Below are 20,277 nucleotides of genomic sequence, written 5' to 3' on the forward strand. Positions count from 1 at the left end.
ACTGATTATCTAACCTTCTCCACCTGTGTGCTGTTAACACCTCCAATGTCTGCCACATATGTCTGACACTCCCATTCCTCTCTGACAGTTCATTTCTCTTCTCATGAGTAGAACCAGCATGACCTTTTCTAGATTTCGTATCATAGAAACCTGGTAATTTGCAACTTTGTCCCACAGCCTTCTTTTTTGGAACTGTTGTTTCTGCCTCTTCATAATGATTAAAACCTTCACCCTCCTTTTTTTGGTAATTTCTTTGCCTCAAGTGTCGAAGATGAAAAAGAAAAGAGAAAATACAAGCAGACGGCAGCATCCTTGATGGACAAACCACAAAGAAGGTAGAAAGACAAAATAGGAGAAAAAAAAGCATTCGTTACTGACTATGCAAATTATAAAGCGTCCAGCTTTTTTTATACCTATTTGCAGTCTGAGGGAACACATTAGACTTACTGCGTGTGTACATTATTTACAGAGGCAATGGCAGCAGTTTCTTCAAACTGCTCTAACAAATACGAATTCAATATTGCAGTATGTAATGTTTGCACAGATAATTTGCAACACAGCCAGTCTCGTGTTTGTGCTCACAGAAACATGACTGTGTCTCTGCGCTCACACTGTGAATGTGTTGCCGAACATCCATAATATTTCACTGCTGTTTAATCTAGAAATGTCACAGCATCTAAATTTAGTCCACACTCTTTCTCGGCCAGACTCATAGTGTAGTAGACCCAGAATAATAATAATTAAATATAAATAAATAAATAAATAAATATACATTCATTATTAAGTATTTTATTTAGATGCACACGTTTTTATACTAATTCATTTTCAGGGTAGCGGGGACATACAGTGCATAATTCACCATGTGATGCAAGACTGACACCCACTCCATGATTATTATTTTTTTCCGGATCACTTAGGGCCCCAGGTATCATTTTAACCATCCCCCTCCCACACTCCCCATACTGCGCCACTGGGCACTGTGCATCATAGTAATAAACGACCACTCACACTCACATCCACACCTATGGTCAAGTTAAAGTGTTCAATCAACCTGATGAGTACCTGGAGAACACCCCAACATCAGTGTCTTGTTAACTCCGCCCCCTTTCTTCCTCCTTTTAGTTGCCAGTTCTTTCCTTTCTTTCCTCAGACTTTGTTCTAACCTGATGATTTTGTTCCTTTGCTGCTTGGTCTGGAGTCTGTTTCTGTGTCCGATCGTGTTGACCGTCTGCTATTGAGTTCTGGCCTGAATTCTTACAAGGAGTGTATTAACTGTGTTGGTTTTCTGCCAGAGGGCACCTGTCGTCCTGCATCACCGTCCATATTTTCATCAACTATCGCTGCATTTTACAGCCACACGTCAACAATTTGCCACATCTTTCCACACCTTTTCTTTTATTCAACATTCTCTCGCAGGTCTCTTGAGGAGAAAGCCGGTTGTCTGTATTATTTCGTTGGCGCTCGCTCCCTCTTTTGCTGCACATTCCAAAGTGTGATCAATACAGTTTCATCTTGTTCAGTTGACTGCAGTTTCTCAGCGCTGCTTATAAGAGGATCAATAGGTGCGACCGAGGGAGAGGTCAGGCCCACATTTTCAAAGCCTTCTCGAAATGCTGTGGTTCAATAGCTTGTTAGTATGCCAGGGAATCGCATGGCACAGCCTGAAATGCAAAGAAAAGCACCGTAACTGGTCTGAATGTTAATCTGTCAAAATCTTTAGAGCAATCAAGCAAAACGTCCACATTACACCGGTGTCGTAGTCCCTAATTGACTCAACCACAACCGTGCCACAGAAGTATCTGACAATGTTCAGATCGGGGTAGAAAAGGTGAGAGGAACGCAGCCCACAGATGAGATAACCTGATTATCATTTGGGCAGTAAGGCACCTCACCTTCAGCTCCCTGCAGCCAGCTCCTGTCTCGTCAGGATTGATTGCATCAGAGAAGTATGATTTAAAATTCAGCATCTCATGATCTGGAATACTCAGAGGATGAATCAAAACCTCATAAGGGACAGTGGGATGCAGCCAGGAAGACGTGATGTGAATACTCCAGCAATCTGTCTGCCCAAAGGTCCCTGTGGACGGAGACCAAAAGTCTGCATTTCAATGTTGCACAGCAGAGTGGACAATGTTCCACAGAGTGTTTGGACACAGGCAGAATCACTACGGTGTGGTCATCCATCCATTAAAAGATCCAATGAACGTATACACTTTATGCAATCATCTGAACATAAAGCTGTGTTATATCCCACCTGACCTTAGACTGGACTGGAGTTTATTAAAGGGCTTCATATAGAGATCAACACCTACGGTCAATTTCAATCAATTTTTTAAATTCTTCTTTTCAGGGTCATGATGAGGGCAGGACAGTTCTGATGTTGACCACATTCAGACCATCTATTATTAAATAGATAGAAGAACCGTAAACTGCATGGGTAAAAACTGACCTTCAAACTTTTAGAAAGTTACTTCCACTTTGTAAATAATTTCTCTGATCTAAAAGATGGTAATAAATAAAGTAGTTTTACCTTGATCAGTGTGTCATTTGTTTTTTTGTTTTTGTTTTTTTTAATACTTTTAATGTTGCAGGAACATTATTCATGTCTGGAATGAGGGCGATTGATAGATGGTACGCACCAACGCATTCTCCGCGTGCACTCCAGAGACGAACTGTGTGGTCGAAGGATGAGGTAAGCACCACTTGATCATTGTCAACAATCTGCAGGCTTGACCAGAATAAAATGATATGAGACAAAACAGGGGAGAAAGCATTTTTGGCACAACTCCCTAAATCATCCACAGTTTTGGTGCAGCTGTGGCAGCAGCGCTCCCTCTGATCATCTGGTTAAGACAACCGTAGTGTTTCTCCGAGTCGGGTAAGAATAAACTACTGTACTACTGTATGTCTACAGTTTCCCTAAATGACATGAAAACAAGTAGTTCTGTCAAACAGACATTAGAAGGAAAACCTTTTCACACTACATTTCAATGAGCTTACAATTTATTTTTTGTCAGTTATTAAATAAACACGTTAGTTGTTTTAATTATTTTGTGAAATTAATCTGATAATCTGGGGAGAATGACACTCACTGTACATCCAATTATTCCACTACTGGTTTCTGTAATATACAGTCAAAACGCATGTCGTTTTTGTTTCACAAAATACCTCAAGCTTAAAATCCCATCTCAACTCTCACTGTACGTTTGTGGGGGCTTCAACTTTAGAACAGGGTAATAATAACCTGCTGTTATTCACCCATCTCAAACCAGCAGTTTAGAGAAAAATAAAATCAATATACACAATTACCCGTGATTTATCATAATTAATTAAGATCATGATTAATAGCGAGTGATTGGAATCACTCCACTGTTATCCAGTGACTAATGAGGTTATTTATTATTTGACAGCCCGTATATTTATATGTTGTCTTTACCACTAGGATTGTTAGTAACTGGTTCTCCATCCATCAGTGACACAGGGACAGACACTGGGGGACTTCTCTCCTTTAAGACCTGTCCTAGAATGATCTGCAGCTACTGTATGTAGGGCTCCTTGACTCTGACTATGACTTGCTGTGACAGCAGGAGCTGAGGCAGTTTCTCCAGCCTTCAACTTTTCACCTTCGGAGCCCTGCAACTATAACAGGTAAACCCAGAGCAGAAAATGAGTCGGGCCAGGATTTGAGCAGAGGAGTCGGAGAAACGAGGAACGAAAGTCAGTAGAAGTAAGACAGGTTGTACCGTGTGTGTGTGTGTGTGTGTGTAAATGAGCATGAGGCAGATGGAAATGTGAAGAAACAAGAACTAGAGTTAGTGAAGGACCAAATATGATGGTGGTTTGGACACAGGGCTGAGGCCACAGATTCTAACAGTTAAAGACGTCCACAGTTCTGGGATCGACCAGGATTAGAAAAAAGAAACACAACAGGTGAGGAGGAGACATTTGTAGGTGGGAGAGAGTGAAGCAAGGGTGAGGTTTATGGAGACATGGGATGAAGAATGTCTAAAATTGACCTGTCAAACTGGAGGGAAAAATCCCAGAGTTGCTTTAAATATGTAGCAAAAACGGACAGGAATAACATTCATGCAACAATAGGAGGGGAAAAAAATTGAAACAGAAATAAAACATAAAACCTTGTACGGGGGGTCCTCGGTTTTTATTTAAAAAGTTGTGTTCTCATTCTGACGTATGGAATTGAAACTGGCCAACAAGTTGAATAGATTTTTTTGTTTGTGTTTTGTTTTTTTGCCCTTCATTATGGCTCCCAGATGCAAGTCAGTCTTTTCTGATGTTTCTATGTTTGATTTTGATTTTTACCACTGTGTTAGTGTAGGTGAGTGATGTACAGGATGTGAGTTCTAACTCAAGTCCAACCCGAGTCGAGGAACCCCTGAATGTAAATGTAAAACATGTGATGGACACACTACTGATGGGTCATTCGTCTTCCTAATTTCATGTGCTATGCTCAGCAATGACACGATGATTAAAAAGTCATGTTGACATACCCAGAGACTCTGCTGATGTGGGCACGCCAGAAGTAGTCAGCTGGAAAAAGTTTAAAAAGTAACGCTTACTACAGTCATTTAAAGGTGAAGCTCATTTATTTTGTTTTTAAGAAAAAAAAAATCTTACCTTTCGGTGACTTTTTCTCAGGATGAAAATCGCTCATGTCGTAAACATAAATGTAACCAATTTGGTCAGCAGCATACAGAAATGTGTCTTTGGCTGTTTTAGCCATTTTTGTAATCTTTTGTTGGAATCTAGACTGTAACAAAACCACAACACAAAAACAGTAGAAATATTATTGCCACGATACAAAAAAGATCTCATTAGGCAACAACAACAAACTATTGCTAGACAGTTTTTGTCTAAAAAAAATCAAGCCAGGAATTAAACCACTCTTTTATCTACATTCTGTTAGAGAAAGTAGTATTGAATTTTGTAAAATTAACTATAGCTTAAATTTCGTCTGATGCAGAGTAAACATCTTACAACTTTGAAGCTGCTCAAAAACTTTCCTCCTCCGAGCACCTGCCAGATATTTATGCAACCTTGCAAAAAGAAAAGGTCCATTTAAAACACTTAACTGTAATGAAACACATCCAGTCGGTGGTAAAGTGCAATCATGCACTTTAATTGTTTTACTTAACTCTGACCTGCGGTTCCAGACGACAGGAGAACCGTTGAAGAGGACAACCTGGGGTTCTTCAGGAAAATGATGCTTGGAACGCTTTTATCCAACCCTGTAGAACGCAAGGATGGATTTGATGGACTGCTCACAAGGGTCGAATAATTTTCTTTAAACTAAAAAAAAATCACCTGCTTCACTTTCAGCCGACTGAGGGAAGGGGAACCGACACTGTATTCCTTCAGAAACCACGTTCCACACTATGATCTCTCCATCATAACTGCTGGTGGCCAGGAGCGATGGCAAACACTGGGCCACACAAAGGATGTCGTCTTTATGGCCGTTTGTCTGGAAGAAGAAGAGGAATTTAAAATGTATTTTACCTCCACACGTGAAGTTGTGCATCACAGACGGTCGGACGTCACTGTGATTTACTGTAGTCTTTCCTCTAAGACACAGCAGCAGTAAACACTAATTTTATCAGCCTCATAATTCACAGAAACAACTTTTGCTTCATTTGCATGATGTGGGACAGAATAATGTACAAATCTTCAGCTGCTGTGGTTTGGATTACAGTCTGGATCTGCTGTGCAGCAGGATTCCTACCTCCAGCATTCCAAAACTGAAATACAACTCATACAACTTCCCATATCTTTCTTCCTTTCTTTCTTTCTTTCCATCAACACTTGCTCTTTCAACCGAACCCATTAAGCCCATGCTGGCATAGCAGCTTGCTACCCATACAGGAGCAGATTACAAGGAGCCAACATGGAACAAACTTCAGACAGCACCATGGCAACACGTGCTGATCATCCTTGTGGAGCTGAGACGCCTTCGAAGACCAGATTGAACCGATTAGCCCAACGTTACAGCTGCTTCTCCGCCCCGCATCGATCTAAAGTCAATCATCTTTCTTCTTGTGCCTTTTCTGACCAGAAATCAGTAACCGTATCTGCTGCGAGTGCAGGGAGCGCGCCTGAGAAATGGTTCCGATCATGAGCCAAATCAGGGAAAACAGATGGCATTTTCAGCCTGTGTTAAACTCTCTGTCCCGGCGAGAGAAAAAAATTGTTTAGCCAAATCGGTCCATGTGTAAAATTTTAATGAGATGCATGAGAGGACTGACCATCTGGAGGAACAGAGAAAGTCACACTTAACTCAGTCCTCTGTGGAAAACAAAGAGAGACCGAAGTACACGGGCAAACATATTGATCTTTGTCTTTGAGGCCATTAATGAAAAACTGTTTCAAGAGGGGGTTCAGTGGACAATCAGAGAGGTCTCTTCTATTCTTGGCCACTGTAATGAAATCTCTGTGCTCTCTAATGGGCCCCAAGAGAATGAGTGTAAGCAGCAGACGTAATGAAAAGGAACGCAGGACGATCAGCTTTATGTCTTCCAGTTTCACTCAAATTTGTTACATTATACAAGTATGATCTGGTATAATGTTGGTGGGGTTGGCAACGCTTCTTGACTCTTGTGGTGTTACAGTAACAGTCTCCACACCTGTCTGCAAACAACATTATCCTAGCTAACTCTTTTTCACGATGACCCTTAATCAGATCTATCCTAAACCGTTTTTGACCTAAAACAATCTGCTTGGATTTTCTTCTGTGTGAAGGAGATAAATCACTCTCTTTGTGAGCAATAAAATTACTCCAAATCTGGTCACTCTGGTCATATTCCACTATCACAAAAAATTAAATCTGCCTTAATGGCCACATTACACGTCTAACCTCCTCTGTTTATAGTCTGGGTATCATTCTCAGTTTCATTGTGGACAAACTGGATCCAAAGACCAAGAAGATGAGAATAGGATGTGAATGTGAATTTGTGCGTTAATGCATGTCTAAATGTGGCTCTTTGGTGAACTGGCATTCTGTTCAGGATGTATCCTGGCTCTCCACCAGCGGTAGCTGGGATTGGCTGCATCTTTCTCTCAGCCCTGAGGGGGAAATTGGTTCAAATGTCAGATATAAAAGTGAAAGTTTAGCATCAGGAATGTCATTACATTGGTATACACAGAGAAATGGATCACAACATGAAGTATAAAATGAAGATAGAGAGTCCTTTGGCTCCCTGGTTGAGCGAGTGCTGCAGAGATCAGAGACGTTTCACTACAGTGTGTACTGTATCTCGATAGTAAACCTTTTAGCCAGTCAGCAAAAATATACAATGCTTAGAAACAAGTGTCCTCTGTGGATCTGCAAAATAAAAGCACCAACAGAGATGGTTTAGCTTCACTGAAAAATCTACAGCCTCATGATATCATCAGTGTAATTGTGATGACTAAAATAACTGCTTGAGTTTATTTATAAATGACAGCAAGAAAACTATTGACTAAAAGTTCTTGAGTGTTCTTTTGTGACAAGTTTTAAAGTATCATTTGTATTGTTCCTGATTTGATCACTTCAAGTGGAAGATGGTTGTTTTTTTGTTTGTTTGTTTTTTGTTTTGTTTTTTTACTGCCTGTATTATTTTGATAGTGAGGAGTTGATTCATGGACTTTACTGACTCTCCAGCACTGATTACTTGTATTTGTGTCTCATTAGCTTTGTTCTAATTCCAGAACTGCACTCAATGCAACCTTCATTAATTCTTCAGAATTACTGAATAAAATTATACAGTATGTTGTGCAATTAATGCAAAACTAAAGTAGAAGCTGGACTTTTTGTGTTTATACAGTATGCATGAACTTTCTCCAAATAAATCGTCTCTATTGGACATCTATTGATTGTATATAAGGAAGAAAAGTGGTAGAAATTATGGCATATACTGATATTGTTTTGCAAATCCAAACTAGTTTTGTTTATTTTGCATATTTATTAACATGTAATGTTTATGTCTAAATTGATCAAAGTTATGGTTTGGTCAATGTGTTGCAGCCTATTTGGGCCAGAACATAAGAATTATAGAAGTTAAGGCTTTTCTGGTTAAATAAAAGGTTGAAATAAATGTTTATTTTCAATGGCCATGATGCAGTTTGACAACGTGTTAGAAAACTGCAGATGCGTTTGAGTGCAGTCTATAAAATGGGAAAGGGCTTCTGTCTTCTCTCCTCCTTTTCGGCTGTGTTTTAGTTCATGGTTTACATCACATTTATTTTTGTCATAACCATTTTAACTGCCTGGTTTCTTTTGGCTTTTTTATGTTTTAATCTCTGTTTTGTCAAAGCTCAGAGACAACAATAATCCATCTGTTCTTTTATATGAGTGAACTGATGTGTTTTTTTTTATCTGACAGACCATTAAGTCACTCTGTTGTCTGTTGTGTTTTCTGTTGTGTTTCTCTGTTTCAAACCTACACAAACTCAAACTCACACACATGGGAAGCAAACTGAGAAACCTGACGTGCAGCCCATTATTCTGTCCCGGCTGAACATATTTTCTGCTTGTTATTGTCAAAACAATTTAATGTTTTTTAATCACCGTATCTTCCCGCCACGGAGGCTGTGGCTGCTGGACATGATGGAGGTCGTCTGGTTCATCCTGGAGAAAGAAATAAAAGAAGGCGTTTTTACACCTTCATATGACAAAGCAGCCTGTAAAACGTCTGGAAGAGCACCTTGAGATTTGATTAACCTGACAATGACCCAAAGATTAATTTTCCTTGCAACAAATGAGTTTTTTTTTTTCAAATCAATTGTCTGGTTTCATAATGAAAGTCAAATTTGGCTTCTTTTGACAGAAACTATTAATCATTTTATTCTCTGTATAAGTGTGGTGGTTTTAGCACTGTAAATAAGTAGGTACAAAAATGCAGATTAGTTGTAGAATATTTGTTTTGAGGGTTCTGAGGAAAAAACAAACAAAAAACACCACAGTTTCTGTCCTGTCTCTTATACTCACTGAGTAAATGTCAATCTTGCGATCCCGGCCCACAGATATGACATAGCTTTAAAAATAAAATTGCACAAGCTCACAATGGTTTGAAATTAAACAGAGCCAAGACTTGCCAAGCACCACATCATTACTCACCAATTCCTGTGAACCTTAAGAAAGCTGCAGTGGCACACTTCCAGACATTCACTGTCTACAGGAGAGATGGAAAGTGATTTTTCACACTTACTGGGAAAGTGCAGTGCTTTCACCTTTTCTTTTCATGGAGTAATGAAAATGTATAGTACACACCCTTCCTCAGTGTCTTCAGGCACTGACCATTGCTGAAGTTCCAGATCTTTAAATATCCATCTCTTCCACCAGTGATGAGTCTGAAAACACAACAATATATAAACACAACTCCTCTAATTGAAGAGTTTATTTAATGGTCAGAAAATAACACAAATCAATTTATTTAAATTAAATACGAGAGGCGCCATAAAGTATTTGGTTGCGATTCACGGCGCCTCCAGTGGCAGCCTGTGTTAGTTGCAAAGACTCATAGGGACTCAATAATAATAATAATAATAATAATAATAATAATAATAATAATAATAATAATAATAATAATAATAATAACCCACGGTCTGTATTTGGCAGTAGTGTGTACCTGCTCTTTGAAGGTAACACTGCAGTTCCATTCTACTGAAATGTCAAAGTGAATCCCAGGAGGAAATTGTGGAGCATGACTTTGATGAGGGTCACATTTTACCAACGCAGCATATGTAGGAGTAGATTCCGAACTATATGGTCTGGCTGTGTTACATTGACATTTCAAAAGTTCAATTTACTTCATTTTAAATATCCCCACACCCTCCCACACACACACACAGCCCGGTGTTGGACCTAGACAATAAAACGAAGATTGAGTTTCAAGCAAGCAAGGTTTTAAGAATGTTATGATTTAGGCTAAGGAAGACAGATTTTAGTAAAGGTGAGTTTAATTAAAAAAAGGTTAATTATACAGTCTGTCAACCGAAAAACTACCTTGACTAAGTTCAGGGTAAATGTAATAAAAACTGTAAAATCTCACTCACTAAAAAAAAGCTTTTTTACCTTTTCCCTTTAAGGTCAAAGGTCATGCAGGTGATGGCTGCCAGATCCCGCGTGCCACCAAACTCGAAGACTTGACGGCCGGTATCAAAATCCCAGACTTTAACGACCTGAAAACAGTGGCAGACGGATGGTTGTCACATTACAGTTCGTAGGCGACGCTGCCGTCATTATGTGGAGGAAATGTGAGCCTCTCATCTGTGACTCTGAGGCGGCAGAATGTTGATGCACTCACAGAACCTTCAGAGCAGCTCACAACTTGACGAAACTCCTCGCTGAAGCCGCAGCATGTGACAGGCTCATTGTGCGACACAGTCAGACGGCCGCTGCTGAACTGTTGTTGCCTTATGAAGAGAAAAACATGAAACTTTGACTATGGATTTTTGTTATTGAATTCTTTCTTTTTGCGTCTCTGCTCTAAAAGTCTCTCACATATTGAAGTATAAAAGTAATTTGTGACACAGCATGCTATTGGGTCTGTGACTAAAATAGTTCTGGGTTCTGTGTGGAAAAACACCTTAAACATAGCAGTCTGTCTATGACTTTGCCAGAAACCTTTTGAGGATGACATATGGTTGTTCTTACTGGAGGTACTGGACTACTTTTACCATCTCTGTGGGCTGCAGCGCCTCCATGTTTTAAGGACAGTGATGCGATTACTGGCAAAATATAGAGTTCATAGGTTGTGGAGGAGAAGGACAGAGTAACTGTGGTCTGTGGTCACCACCGGTAAAGCCACTTTTTGCAGGTTGTCTAGTTCTTGGTCGTCTAGTGCACATGTTGTCAGTCTGATTCACACCTTTACAGTGTGTGTGTGTGTGTGTGTTGGAAAATTGCCTCACATCATCATCATCAAGCACTGCTTCAATTATCCTGTTCCTGCTTCAACATTCTAACACTCTGACAACAGTGTTCACCCAGTCAGTCATCACACTCTGCTGTACGAAGTCTTCTCAGGTTTTGCTCCTGTGACTGGGTTTGTTTTTCTCCTAACCTCTGACAGCTTCCTTCTGGGTAACATCCCTCTGCTTCAAGCTTTTTTCCATGCATCCTGGTTTGACATCCCACTGTGACCTGTTTTAAAACCCTGCAGAGTTCCCTGTGAAAAGTTCAAAATCTACACTACCAATATTTGTCTTCTGCTGTTCCATTATCAACAATATCAACAAGAAGTTTCTACGTTTTTGCAGTAAATTCATGCTCTTACAAACTGACCTGCGATGGCTAAGAATTCCTGTTTAAGAAAATGCCCAAATCCTCCAAATCCCCAGCTGCTCTCTTTTTAATTTCCCACCCCAATAATCCATCCCACTTGGGGATTTTTTTTTTTTCCCAAACACGGTGGATTCTATAATGAGTGAATTAAAATCCGTGACAACCAACCTCATCTTCAGTGAGAGCACAGCCATACAGTCTGCTGCGATGAAAAGGGATTTCATAGCAGGTGAATACAGGCACGCTGACACGTCACCATGAACTCCAGTCGCTTTGGATTCTGCTGTGATCAGGCAGCACTGGTCTTGAATGTCCCATATCTGGAATGCAAACGTTGTGAGTTCATCTTTTGTTTATTCATGTCAAGCATTAACCCTTTGTTAAGGCGGGGTCTTCCTTAACAATCAATATTTAGTCAGGGGATGATTTATCTTTCACCTTTACAGTAGAATCACTGGAGACAGAGAAGACCTGACTGTCCTCCGAGGAGACGTAGAGGTGGACAACTGGAGCTGAATGGCCTTTTAAGAATCCTGTCGGTTTTCTGAAGAAACAAAATTCAAAGATGCTTGTCTTGTTCTAGGTTTGAGCTGTGTGTTTTCGTGTTGCTTTTGAACCCTGGTTCCTCACCCGCAAAAATGTGGGTTCCAGATTCTGATGAGTCTGTCCAAGCCTCCAGTGACCAACATGCTGTGCTTGTGACAAAGGTCGAAGCTCTTGACACCTTTGTAAACGGTAAAAACTCTCTGGTCTCTGGACGCTCTGGTCTGTGGCGTCCAGTTCATCTGGACCTTCTTGGTCTTTCCTTCATAACAGGCCTCCCTGATCTCAGTCAGCTCCTGCTCAGCGTCTGTTAGAGGCAGCACACAGCCTTGGAGCCAGGGAGGAAAGAGCCAAAAGAGAAGAAAGGCTTTTAAAAGCAAGGCTATCCATATGAGCATCAATCAAAACAAGCTTGTTGGAACCAGTCATTATCAAAATAAATGACCCAGCTGGCACACACACACACGCACACACCCATAAAAGGGGGAGAGAGAAACATGCACGAGCATTGACTGGTGAGTTTGTGATGAATGAGTCATTCTGAGTCATCCCTCAGAGCTGTGCTGCCAGGCCACCTCATCTTCAGCTCCGAGGATAATTACTGCTGATTGAAGATTTTCAGCACAAGAAAATTATAGAAAAAGAACATGCAGAAAGAACAAACAGTTTGTTTTTTACATTCAAGATGTTTTTTCCTGCCAAAGAAACAAACAGAAAATAAATTACCTATAACGAGAGAGGTGGATTCATCATTTGATGAGGACACTACCGCTTGGAAACTTGGGAAATATTTTGCCTGCAGATTCAGTAAAAGAGATGCAGTCATTCACTGCGTCTGCTCTGTGAACTTAATCACAGCAATGACGGCAGATGTAGTTTAAAAGATGTAAAATGAATTACAAGTTGTTGTTGTTCATGTGTCTTCCATTGTTTAATTTTTTTCTTAAAGTTTTTGCTTACAGATTCTATGATAAAGTTAAAGCCATGTTTCATCTTTTATTATTCAATCTAACTATAACAGAAAGAGCTTCAGTAAAATGTGAGCTAAATCTGTTTTTTTTCTCTCTTTTTTTAACTACCTTACATTAGGATTTTTACTTCCAACAGTTTCTTTCATTTATTCACAGCTAAGATTAACATTGTCACCTGTGTCACCCAGTCCTGATGAACCTTCCAACGGACAAAGGTTACATTTGGAGAAGCCACTGTGTTTTCAATCTCTGTTGTTGGTATATTATTCACCCGTGGTAATTTGTTCCACAACCTATAAAAAACAGACTAATTAAGTTGTGCATTTAAATGTTCTGACACATAATGACTCATACATATGCACATCTTAGCCTATCGTCCAGTCAAACTGAGGCAAAGTTACTTCATTAGCTCACGTACAGTTTGCAGGAAATATGTGTGACCGACACACCATTTGTTTTTACATCCACTCTCAAACACACAAACAGAAACAACTCAGTGGGGATTAACAGTTTATCATCATCCACAGCTGGGAGGGTTTACTGTAGCAGTCCATCCCAGAGCCACATACAGTGGTTCACACTGACACTCATACATACAGTATGATGAATCGAGAGGAAACAATTAACCTAATCTTCGTCTCTAGACTGGGGTGGAAACTGGGCTACCTGGAGAAAATGCATGCAAACACCATGAAGAAACACTGAAGATCGAAAGTCAAATTTGAAAACAAGAGCATAAACACTTTAACCTTACTAAAGGTCTAAATAAAAAGCACAGTTACCTGAGTGTATCCCCAAAAGAGGAAATTAAAACAATTGTCACACATCCCTGTAAATAAATAGAAAAACAAAAAGAAAAAACAAAAGTTATTGCTATTGTCCAATAGGTAACTTCTTTATGGCCCTATTAAAGTTTAATATAGTTCTTACATGTAGCTCAAATTTGGCTCAGAACTTATGTACGTATAATTTACCTCAGTGTCTCCATACAGGATACAACATTTGTCAGTTTGGGAATACCTACAAGAAAAAATGAAAAAAAAATAATAAATCACAACATGATAATAACATCTCATGGGCAAAAAAAAAAAAATCACAACATGATAATAACACCTCATGGGACAGGTTACTTTAAATTTAAATATACATTTAAAAAAACGTAAAGCTCTTTTGGTGATTACTTTAAATTTAAATATACATTTAAACGTAAAGCTCTTATACCCGTAGTCTATAGTCAGAGGAACTGTATCAAGTGCAGTGATCTGGCAATAGGGATCCAGAGTGGAGAGATCATAAAACTGCATTTCTCTGTCTCTGCAAGACCATAAAGACAGTGAGCTATGAAGAAAACTTGCATAAAAAAAAGCTTGGCCCACACAGATGATAATAAACAAAACATAACTCAATACAAATGATTCAGTCTTTTTTTTAATTACCCAGTTACAATTACCAGCTTCTTGTACTCAGGGATCACGGTGAAATCACTGGCCCACTTTGACTTTCTGTTGGCAGCTCCTCCATCCTGTGGGGAAGACAAAGCCATGTGTTATAAATCTGAACAGTTCAGGTTGCAGGAGGTAATGAAACATCATCAATACTGCTTGGCTGAGTGCACTCTACTGCACGACTGGAACAGCCGGCTATCAGACATGTATTAATAATGTGGCTGCTAGCAGTGTCACAGGAAGAATACAAATTTAGTTGATCCAGCAAAAAGTTATTTTGGGAGATTATATTTGTCACTTTGTTTTTCAGAGAACCCTTCTCTGGCTGGTGTCAAACATTGAGGAAGTTGTTGCTTTAGCTCACAGGGACATGGAACCTTCTGGTCTATACTGATACTTTTGTTGTTACACCAGGTGATGTTACTTTCCAACACTAAAGTCGCAGGGTAGCAGAGCTGAACATTTTTATGAACGGTTGAAGACTTAACATGCAAAATAATTGACCATAAAAATAAAGGCTCATAAAATACAACTAATAAACAAAGTAGTACATCGATGGTGACAAGATGTTAAAAAATGGAAGATGAAATGAATATGAAATGTGATTATATATTGTAGGGTTTATATATATATATTCATCTACAATATATACATTAATGGCTAAAGCAGTGTGTAGATTATAGTTTAAAAGGAACATTTTATTTATATATTATATATTTTGATATTTTTTCAGCTTGTTTGTTAACAGCAAAACAACATTATGTCACTGTCTTCTTCACCTGATGGTGAAGTGAGTTTTTTTTTAGATTTTTTTTACTTTAGGTCACTGCAGGATATTGAGTGCATTAGTTACTTACTTAGTTTTTTTAATTTTCTGTTATACAACAGGTTACATTTATTCAGACATGTACAGAAGAAGAAGACAGGTTTTTTTGACAGTGCGAGATGAAGAAGAATGAGTGTGTTCAGGACAGTCTACATACAAATATGTGTTTAGTCCTCTGGAGTTTCAGTTCAGGGCTCCAAGAACAAACAGCACCATCTTCCCTGACGGTTACTATGGTGCCGTCATGGCTGGGGTGGATGTTGACGATGGGGATGATGGGGAGGCTCTGGCACAACGGCTTCATTGTAGCAGGCAAAGTAAAAGCCACCTGTTTGCTGCGTCTTGTGCTTTCTTCCCTCTCCCTGTGCTCCTGCAGCATGTGTGCACAGAACTGACCCTGTGGAGGATAGATCAGCACACTTCATGTTAGACCAGTGCAATACATTTATCCCAATGTTGTACAGTTATTACAGAGGTTGTTGATTGATCAGAGCGTAGAGAAGGGTAAGAGAGAGAGGATAAAATCGTTTTTAATATCTAGAAATAAACTTGCAATGCGAACAGCAGAAGTCAGTTATAACCTGATTCTGTATAAGAAAGGTTAATTTCCAGGATGTTATTTTCAAGGTTATTGGTTGTTGTTTATTTTGTATGTGTTATCAGTGAAAGTGTTTATTTATAAATTGCTCTAAGGGACTTGAGAGCCTGACTTGTAATCACTATGTAAAACTTGTCATTGTGTAAAATATAGTGTAGTCCCAGTGACTGCTATTAGAACTGTTACAGAGACAGCACTGTCTAACAGGTTGACAGCCTCTGTAAAGCCCAACCTAAGCTGCAAAAAAGAAATCAAATTATATAATTGATATACTGAGTCCTGTATTGAAGCCCAACCTAAGCTGCAAAAAAGAAAAAAAGAAATCGAATTATATAATTGATATACTGAGGCCTGTATTTATACATTTATTTTTGGTGATAACATTCCTAAAATGTAAACAATGGGCCTTTAATAGTTTCCTCCATGTTTTTACCTTTTTCAGGTGACAAGTGTTGGCATGCATGGAACAAGAAATGAACTAAGACAATTCTATTTCACACTAAATAAAAAAGGCGTTTTGCTTCTTGAGAGAGAGAGAGAAGGAGAGAGAGAAAGAGAGAGAGAGTGTTTTATCTCACCCATGAAATTCTTCCTTGGCCTGAATAATCAATCTTCTTGAATAACCCTTGAATCTGTTCATTGCTCTGTGAAATTTAAAAGGACAGAGGAATATGAAGCTGCAACACTTATCGTAAATTGATCGTGTAACTGCAGAACTCCTTGTCTTTAATTGCGGAGTGGTGGGATGCAGCGAGGGAGACGTCTCACCATGTGTTTTAAACCCAAACATTTCTTTACTATGCCGATGAAGTTTTTCACATCAATGCATCCTGAGCCGTTCTTTTCAAAATCCTCGAATGAAAAAAAAAATCTCAAAGGTTCAGTTCTGCCGTACAGTCAAATCTCTTAGACAGTGAGTGAACAGTTGATACTCACTCTACCTCAAATGCAAGTTTCAGTTTCTGGAGTTCGTGCAGTGACATTGTTTCACTGACCTAATAGAAAGAAAAACATGTTAAATTTACTGATAGAACAGCATCCTGTTAATTATAATTGCACGATTCCCTCACAGATTCTGATTCTCTAATTAACATTATGTATAATTTCACCTTATTCACTCAACTCACCAGGCAGGGCAAACTTTCTGACACATAAAAGCGCAAATGAAAGTCAGAAAGGTCGAAACGAACATGTTTAAAATTATAACGCGTGACGTTATCACCCCACACAATTATAGCTCCACTTCTAATGCTGACAATAAGCCACCAGCAGCTCTGACATATCTATCAGAAGCCTGGGAGTGGACTGATGACAGGACACGCTCCCCCTGTGTTAATGGTCTTTCTTCAGTTTGCCACAGTTTCCTGGCAACCGCTTTGTGATCCATGCCACCCTTTGCTCAATCCTGAATAGTGAGAGAGATACACAGCCTCATTCCTCAAGGGTGTAAATAGAGCTGAGGCTTCCCTGCAGTAACTGCTGAACTGGTGAGATAACTGTTTAATATGTCTGTGTGATGGAAATATTAAAAAAAGTAATCTAACTCCTGACTGTGTCCCTGTCTAATTTTCAGTTTTAATAAATCTTCTCTGGGGTCTTCTGCTTCTATTCCTGGCTGGGAGCTCCGTCTCCAACATCCTTTGTCCAATTTATCTCCTATCCTTCACCAGGGGCGCAGACTTTCTGGCCAACGCAGAAACACTTGGTCTGCCAATCTGTTTTTATGTACTTTACTTATACTGGATATACTCTGCATGTGAAATATTAATGGAAATAAATATGGATGGAAGGAGGATCATCCCAGTCTTTAGGTTCTGTAACTTTGTACCGATCCTGAACCCCACACAGAGAGCTACAATTTAACCCTTCATTTTTTATGTTTTCTAATAGGAGAAAACACTTGGTTCCAGTGCAGTGCTATAGGCTCAACATTGTGCAGTGAGAATTCTCCTCCCCTGTGTGCAGGAGACAAATTAGAACCTGATGGAATTTATTGTCGTTATTAGAGTAATTTTCATTAGCATTGCTTTGTTTGTTTTTTAATTCATTGCTGTATTTTAATTTTTACAAAAATGCATCTTACAACTCTTAATTACTTGGCTGGCTGTTTTATTCTGTATTTGCTTTTTTTTCTTGTTATTTAAATTTGCATATACTACTGTAAATTTAGTTTATATTCCATGATTTACAACCTAAACGCAGTTGAGTAATTTCTTTTGCAAATTTATAGTAAATCCCATTGACCAAAAATGCATTCTGGGATATTCAAATAAATACAGTTGGTTGGGATGTCTGCAGCAGCAAGTCTATCAGACAGTGACACTGTCACATCAAAGATTACAGCAAATCTCATTACTGTCCAGTAAACTTCGCCCCTGTGCTCACCTGAATGTTTGACGGTGTGCAGTAAAACCCCTGCACCTTTACTACTGCTGCCACTTACTTAGCATCAACTTAGAGCCGCACACTTCCCAGGATGCATTTGCTCTGGCCTCTTGCATCATTCGATCATTTCTGTCAGCTTGAAAGCTTGAATTTAAACCTCCTGTGCCTCTAAGTGGTTGGCTCAGTAAATATGTTTGTTTTTACTTTGGCCAGAAACATGGCCATGCCCAGCCCTCTGGGACACACTGTTCTGCCCACTGTGCTGTCAGGCTGCGACTAAATTAATCATCAACTTGATTTAAAATGGCATCTCCAGCATTACCTAACATTTATTCTGTGTCTGCTGAGATATCAGCTGAAGTTGAGTTTAGCCGCTGTGGACAGTCTGCGAACTGTCAGGCATAGTACTGTGACACTCTAGTGACACCCTGAGGCTAAAAACAGCAACTGTTACAAGAGCTTGACATCTAAAAGAGAGCTTCGATGATGTAGAGAATGTAGAGAATGGGTCACATCCCTCTATATGACAGTATATGGAGACAGATGTATTGAATATTTGTACCTTGAGGCTGCACAGTTTGCGAATGGAGTTGATTCTGTCATGTTGTCGTCTTAAGGTAGGAGACCTGTCTCCAAGTGTGACAGAGTGTCTCCTGTTGTGTTGCAGCAGCTCTCGAATAAGCCACTCTGGCTGATCTTTATTTTCCCCATTTGCTCGTCTCTTTGATGAAATGTCATCAACACCTCTCCCAGCCCGACCTGCAGCCCTGGAGTGGATCCTCGTCACATCCAGAACATATTTCAGTTCTGAGAGGATGCTGGAGAATTTGAAAAGATTTTTTTTTTCATGATTTGCATGCATAGGTCTTTAATAATATAGATCAATAATTTTGGTAGCGATGTCTAACAGAGCCTCCAAACCACACACAACTCTTATAAATGTAACATGTTTTTCAAAGTTTTCGAGGTTTTCAAGCTGAAAAGTGTTGTATGATTAGCATTATCACTTGTAGGCTTGAATACATCCAACATAACACTACTAGTGTTGACACTAGTTAGCAGTAAAAAGTTCAAGTTAGCAAAACAAGATCAGTAAAAAGCTTTAAAGAGAACTAGTAAAGTGCTGAAAAAAGCAATGTGGCTAACGATTAGCAAGAAATGTGTAGCTTAAATTGCCAAGAGTATTAATAAATAAATTACACTAAAACATAGCACAATAGTGATGTAATCAACTGCCAAACATAAACATTATCATAAAAAATGTATTCACTGTTTAAAGGACACTAACAGTAAGCTACCCAACTGCTAATGCAGCATAAAACAACTTAAAACTGGATAAAAGTCAGCATATGTTAATGTTAATAATATAACAAAGATTTCCAAATTACATAGAGTAGAAATGGCCCAAAATCACTCAAATGATTTACATTAGTCAATTAACAATAGATAAACTAACTTGATATTGTTAAACTGGGAAATACAGAGAAGAGCTAAAAAGCAGTTGGAGGTTAACAAACAGCCAACAGAGATTTTGAGACATTTTTAGCAAAAAAAAGACAAAAAAATCCAAAGCACAGAGCTGGAAACTAATCTATTTCTTGGATTAGATTCCTTATTCTGGCCACACATGAATGTTTAGACACCATGACAACAGTAAGGTTTGAGGTCTGAAGAAAATAGAATAAATCATGGCAGCAGAAGAAAAACAAAGACAAGGAAAGGAAGGAAAGGAAATTAAACCTTCTTTTATTTAGACATTCTTAATTTGTTCATAAATGTATTTTATATTTTAATAGACAAGCATTATTACCTGGTCACATTTGGGCATTCCAATCTTCCAGAAGCCGAAGAAGAGCGGATTTTTCTTCCCGAAGGCATTCTTCTCTGAAGGCGCACTTAAAGTTTAACGTGTGTAAAAACCTCAGGTCAGACACATCTATCATTAGTACACCTGACACTCCTTCTTTGTTACACACGAGAAGAGCAGGTGACCTGTGGTAACTAAGATACCAATAGTGACAACTGAGACTTCTAAAGTTTAGACCTTACAGTCCATGGTCCATTATAAACCTTGTTTAAAATTAATGATATTCCATTACAATATTACATTAACTATTTATGATATCAGTGTTCACATTGTGTTGCTATCAGTAACTGTGTTACATGCTTCCCTGTTCTTGTTGAATGACTACAAAATTAATTGTCATAATGAGAAAATGCAGAATTACGTAGTA

General features: G+C 38.9%; 1 protein-coding gene across 1 annotated transcript; it reads right to left on the minus strand.

The window, feature by feature from the left end:
- Window positions 1-792: 792 nt before the first annotated feature.
- wdr95 (WD40 repeat domain 95) lies at window positions 793-20,214 on the minus strand. Its single transcript, XM_025054941.1, has 29 exons — window positions 19,854-20,214; window positions 18,606-18,861; window positions 16,600-16,653; window positions 16,427-16,510; window positions 16,237-16,302; window positions 15,218-15,457; window positions 14,226-14,311; window positions 14,011-14,103; window positions 13,764-13,809; window positions 13,572-13,618; window positions 12,965-13,082; window positions 12,545-12,614; window positions 11,906-12,146; window positions 11,714-11,819; window positions 11,444-11,595; window positions 10,296-10,404; window positions 10,064-10,170; window positions 9,260-9,339; window positions 9,107-9,161; window positions 8,978-9,023; window positions 8,558-8,617; window positions 5,323-5,479; window positions 5,160-5,246; window positions 4,996-5,054; window positions 4,636-4,768; window positions 4,509-4,548; window positions 2,640-2,728; window positions 1,893-2,077; window positions 793-1,661 (listed from the first exon to the last, which is right to left on the minus strand). The coding sequence occupies exons 1-29, from the start codon at window positions 19,919-19,921 to the stop codon at window positions 1,632-1,634; spliced, it is 2,964 nt and encodes a 987-aa protein (XP_024910709.1). The 5' UTR covers window positions 19,922-20,214; the 3' UTR covers window positions 793-1,631.
- Between the last annotated feature and the right edge of the window lie 63 nt (window positions 20,215-20,277).

This window comes from Cynoglossus semilaevis, chromosome 4 (assembly GCF_000523025.1).
Source record: "Cynoglossus semilaevis isolate Cse_v1.0 chromosome 4, Cse_v1.0, whole genome shotgun sequence".
Taxonomy (NCBI): domain Eukaryota; kingdom Metazoa; phylum Chordata; class Actinopteri; order Pleuronectiformes; family Cynoglossidae; genus Cynoglossus; species Cynoglossus semilaevis.

Coding starts and splice junctions, on each gene's coding strand:
- wdr95 (XM_025054941.1), bottom strand. CDS start 19,921: ATGCCTTCGGGAAGAAAAATCCGCTCTTCTTCGGCTTCTGGAAGATTG. Junction 16,303..16,426: donor GTTTGGGTTTAAAACACATG/GTGAGACGTCTC, acceptor TAAATTTCACAG/AGCAATGAACAGATTCAAGG. Junction 5,480..8,557: donor CTCCGTGGCGGGAAGATACG/GTGATTAAAAAA, acceptor TTCTTCTTCCAG/ACAAACGGCCATAAAGACGA.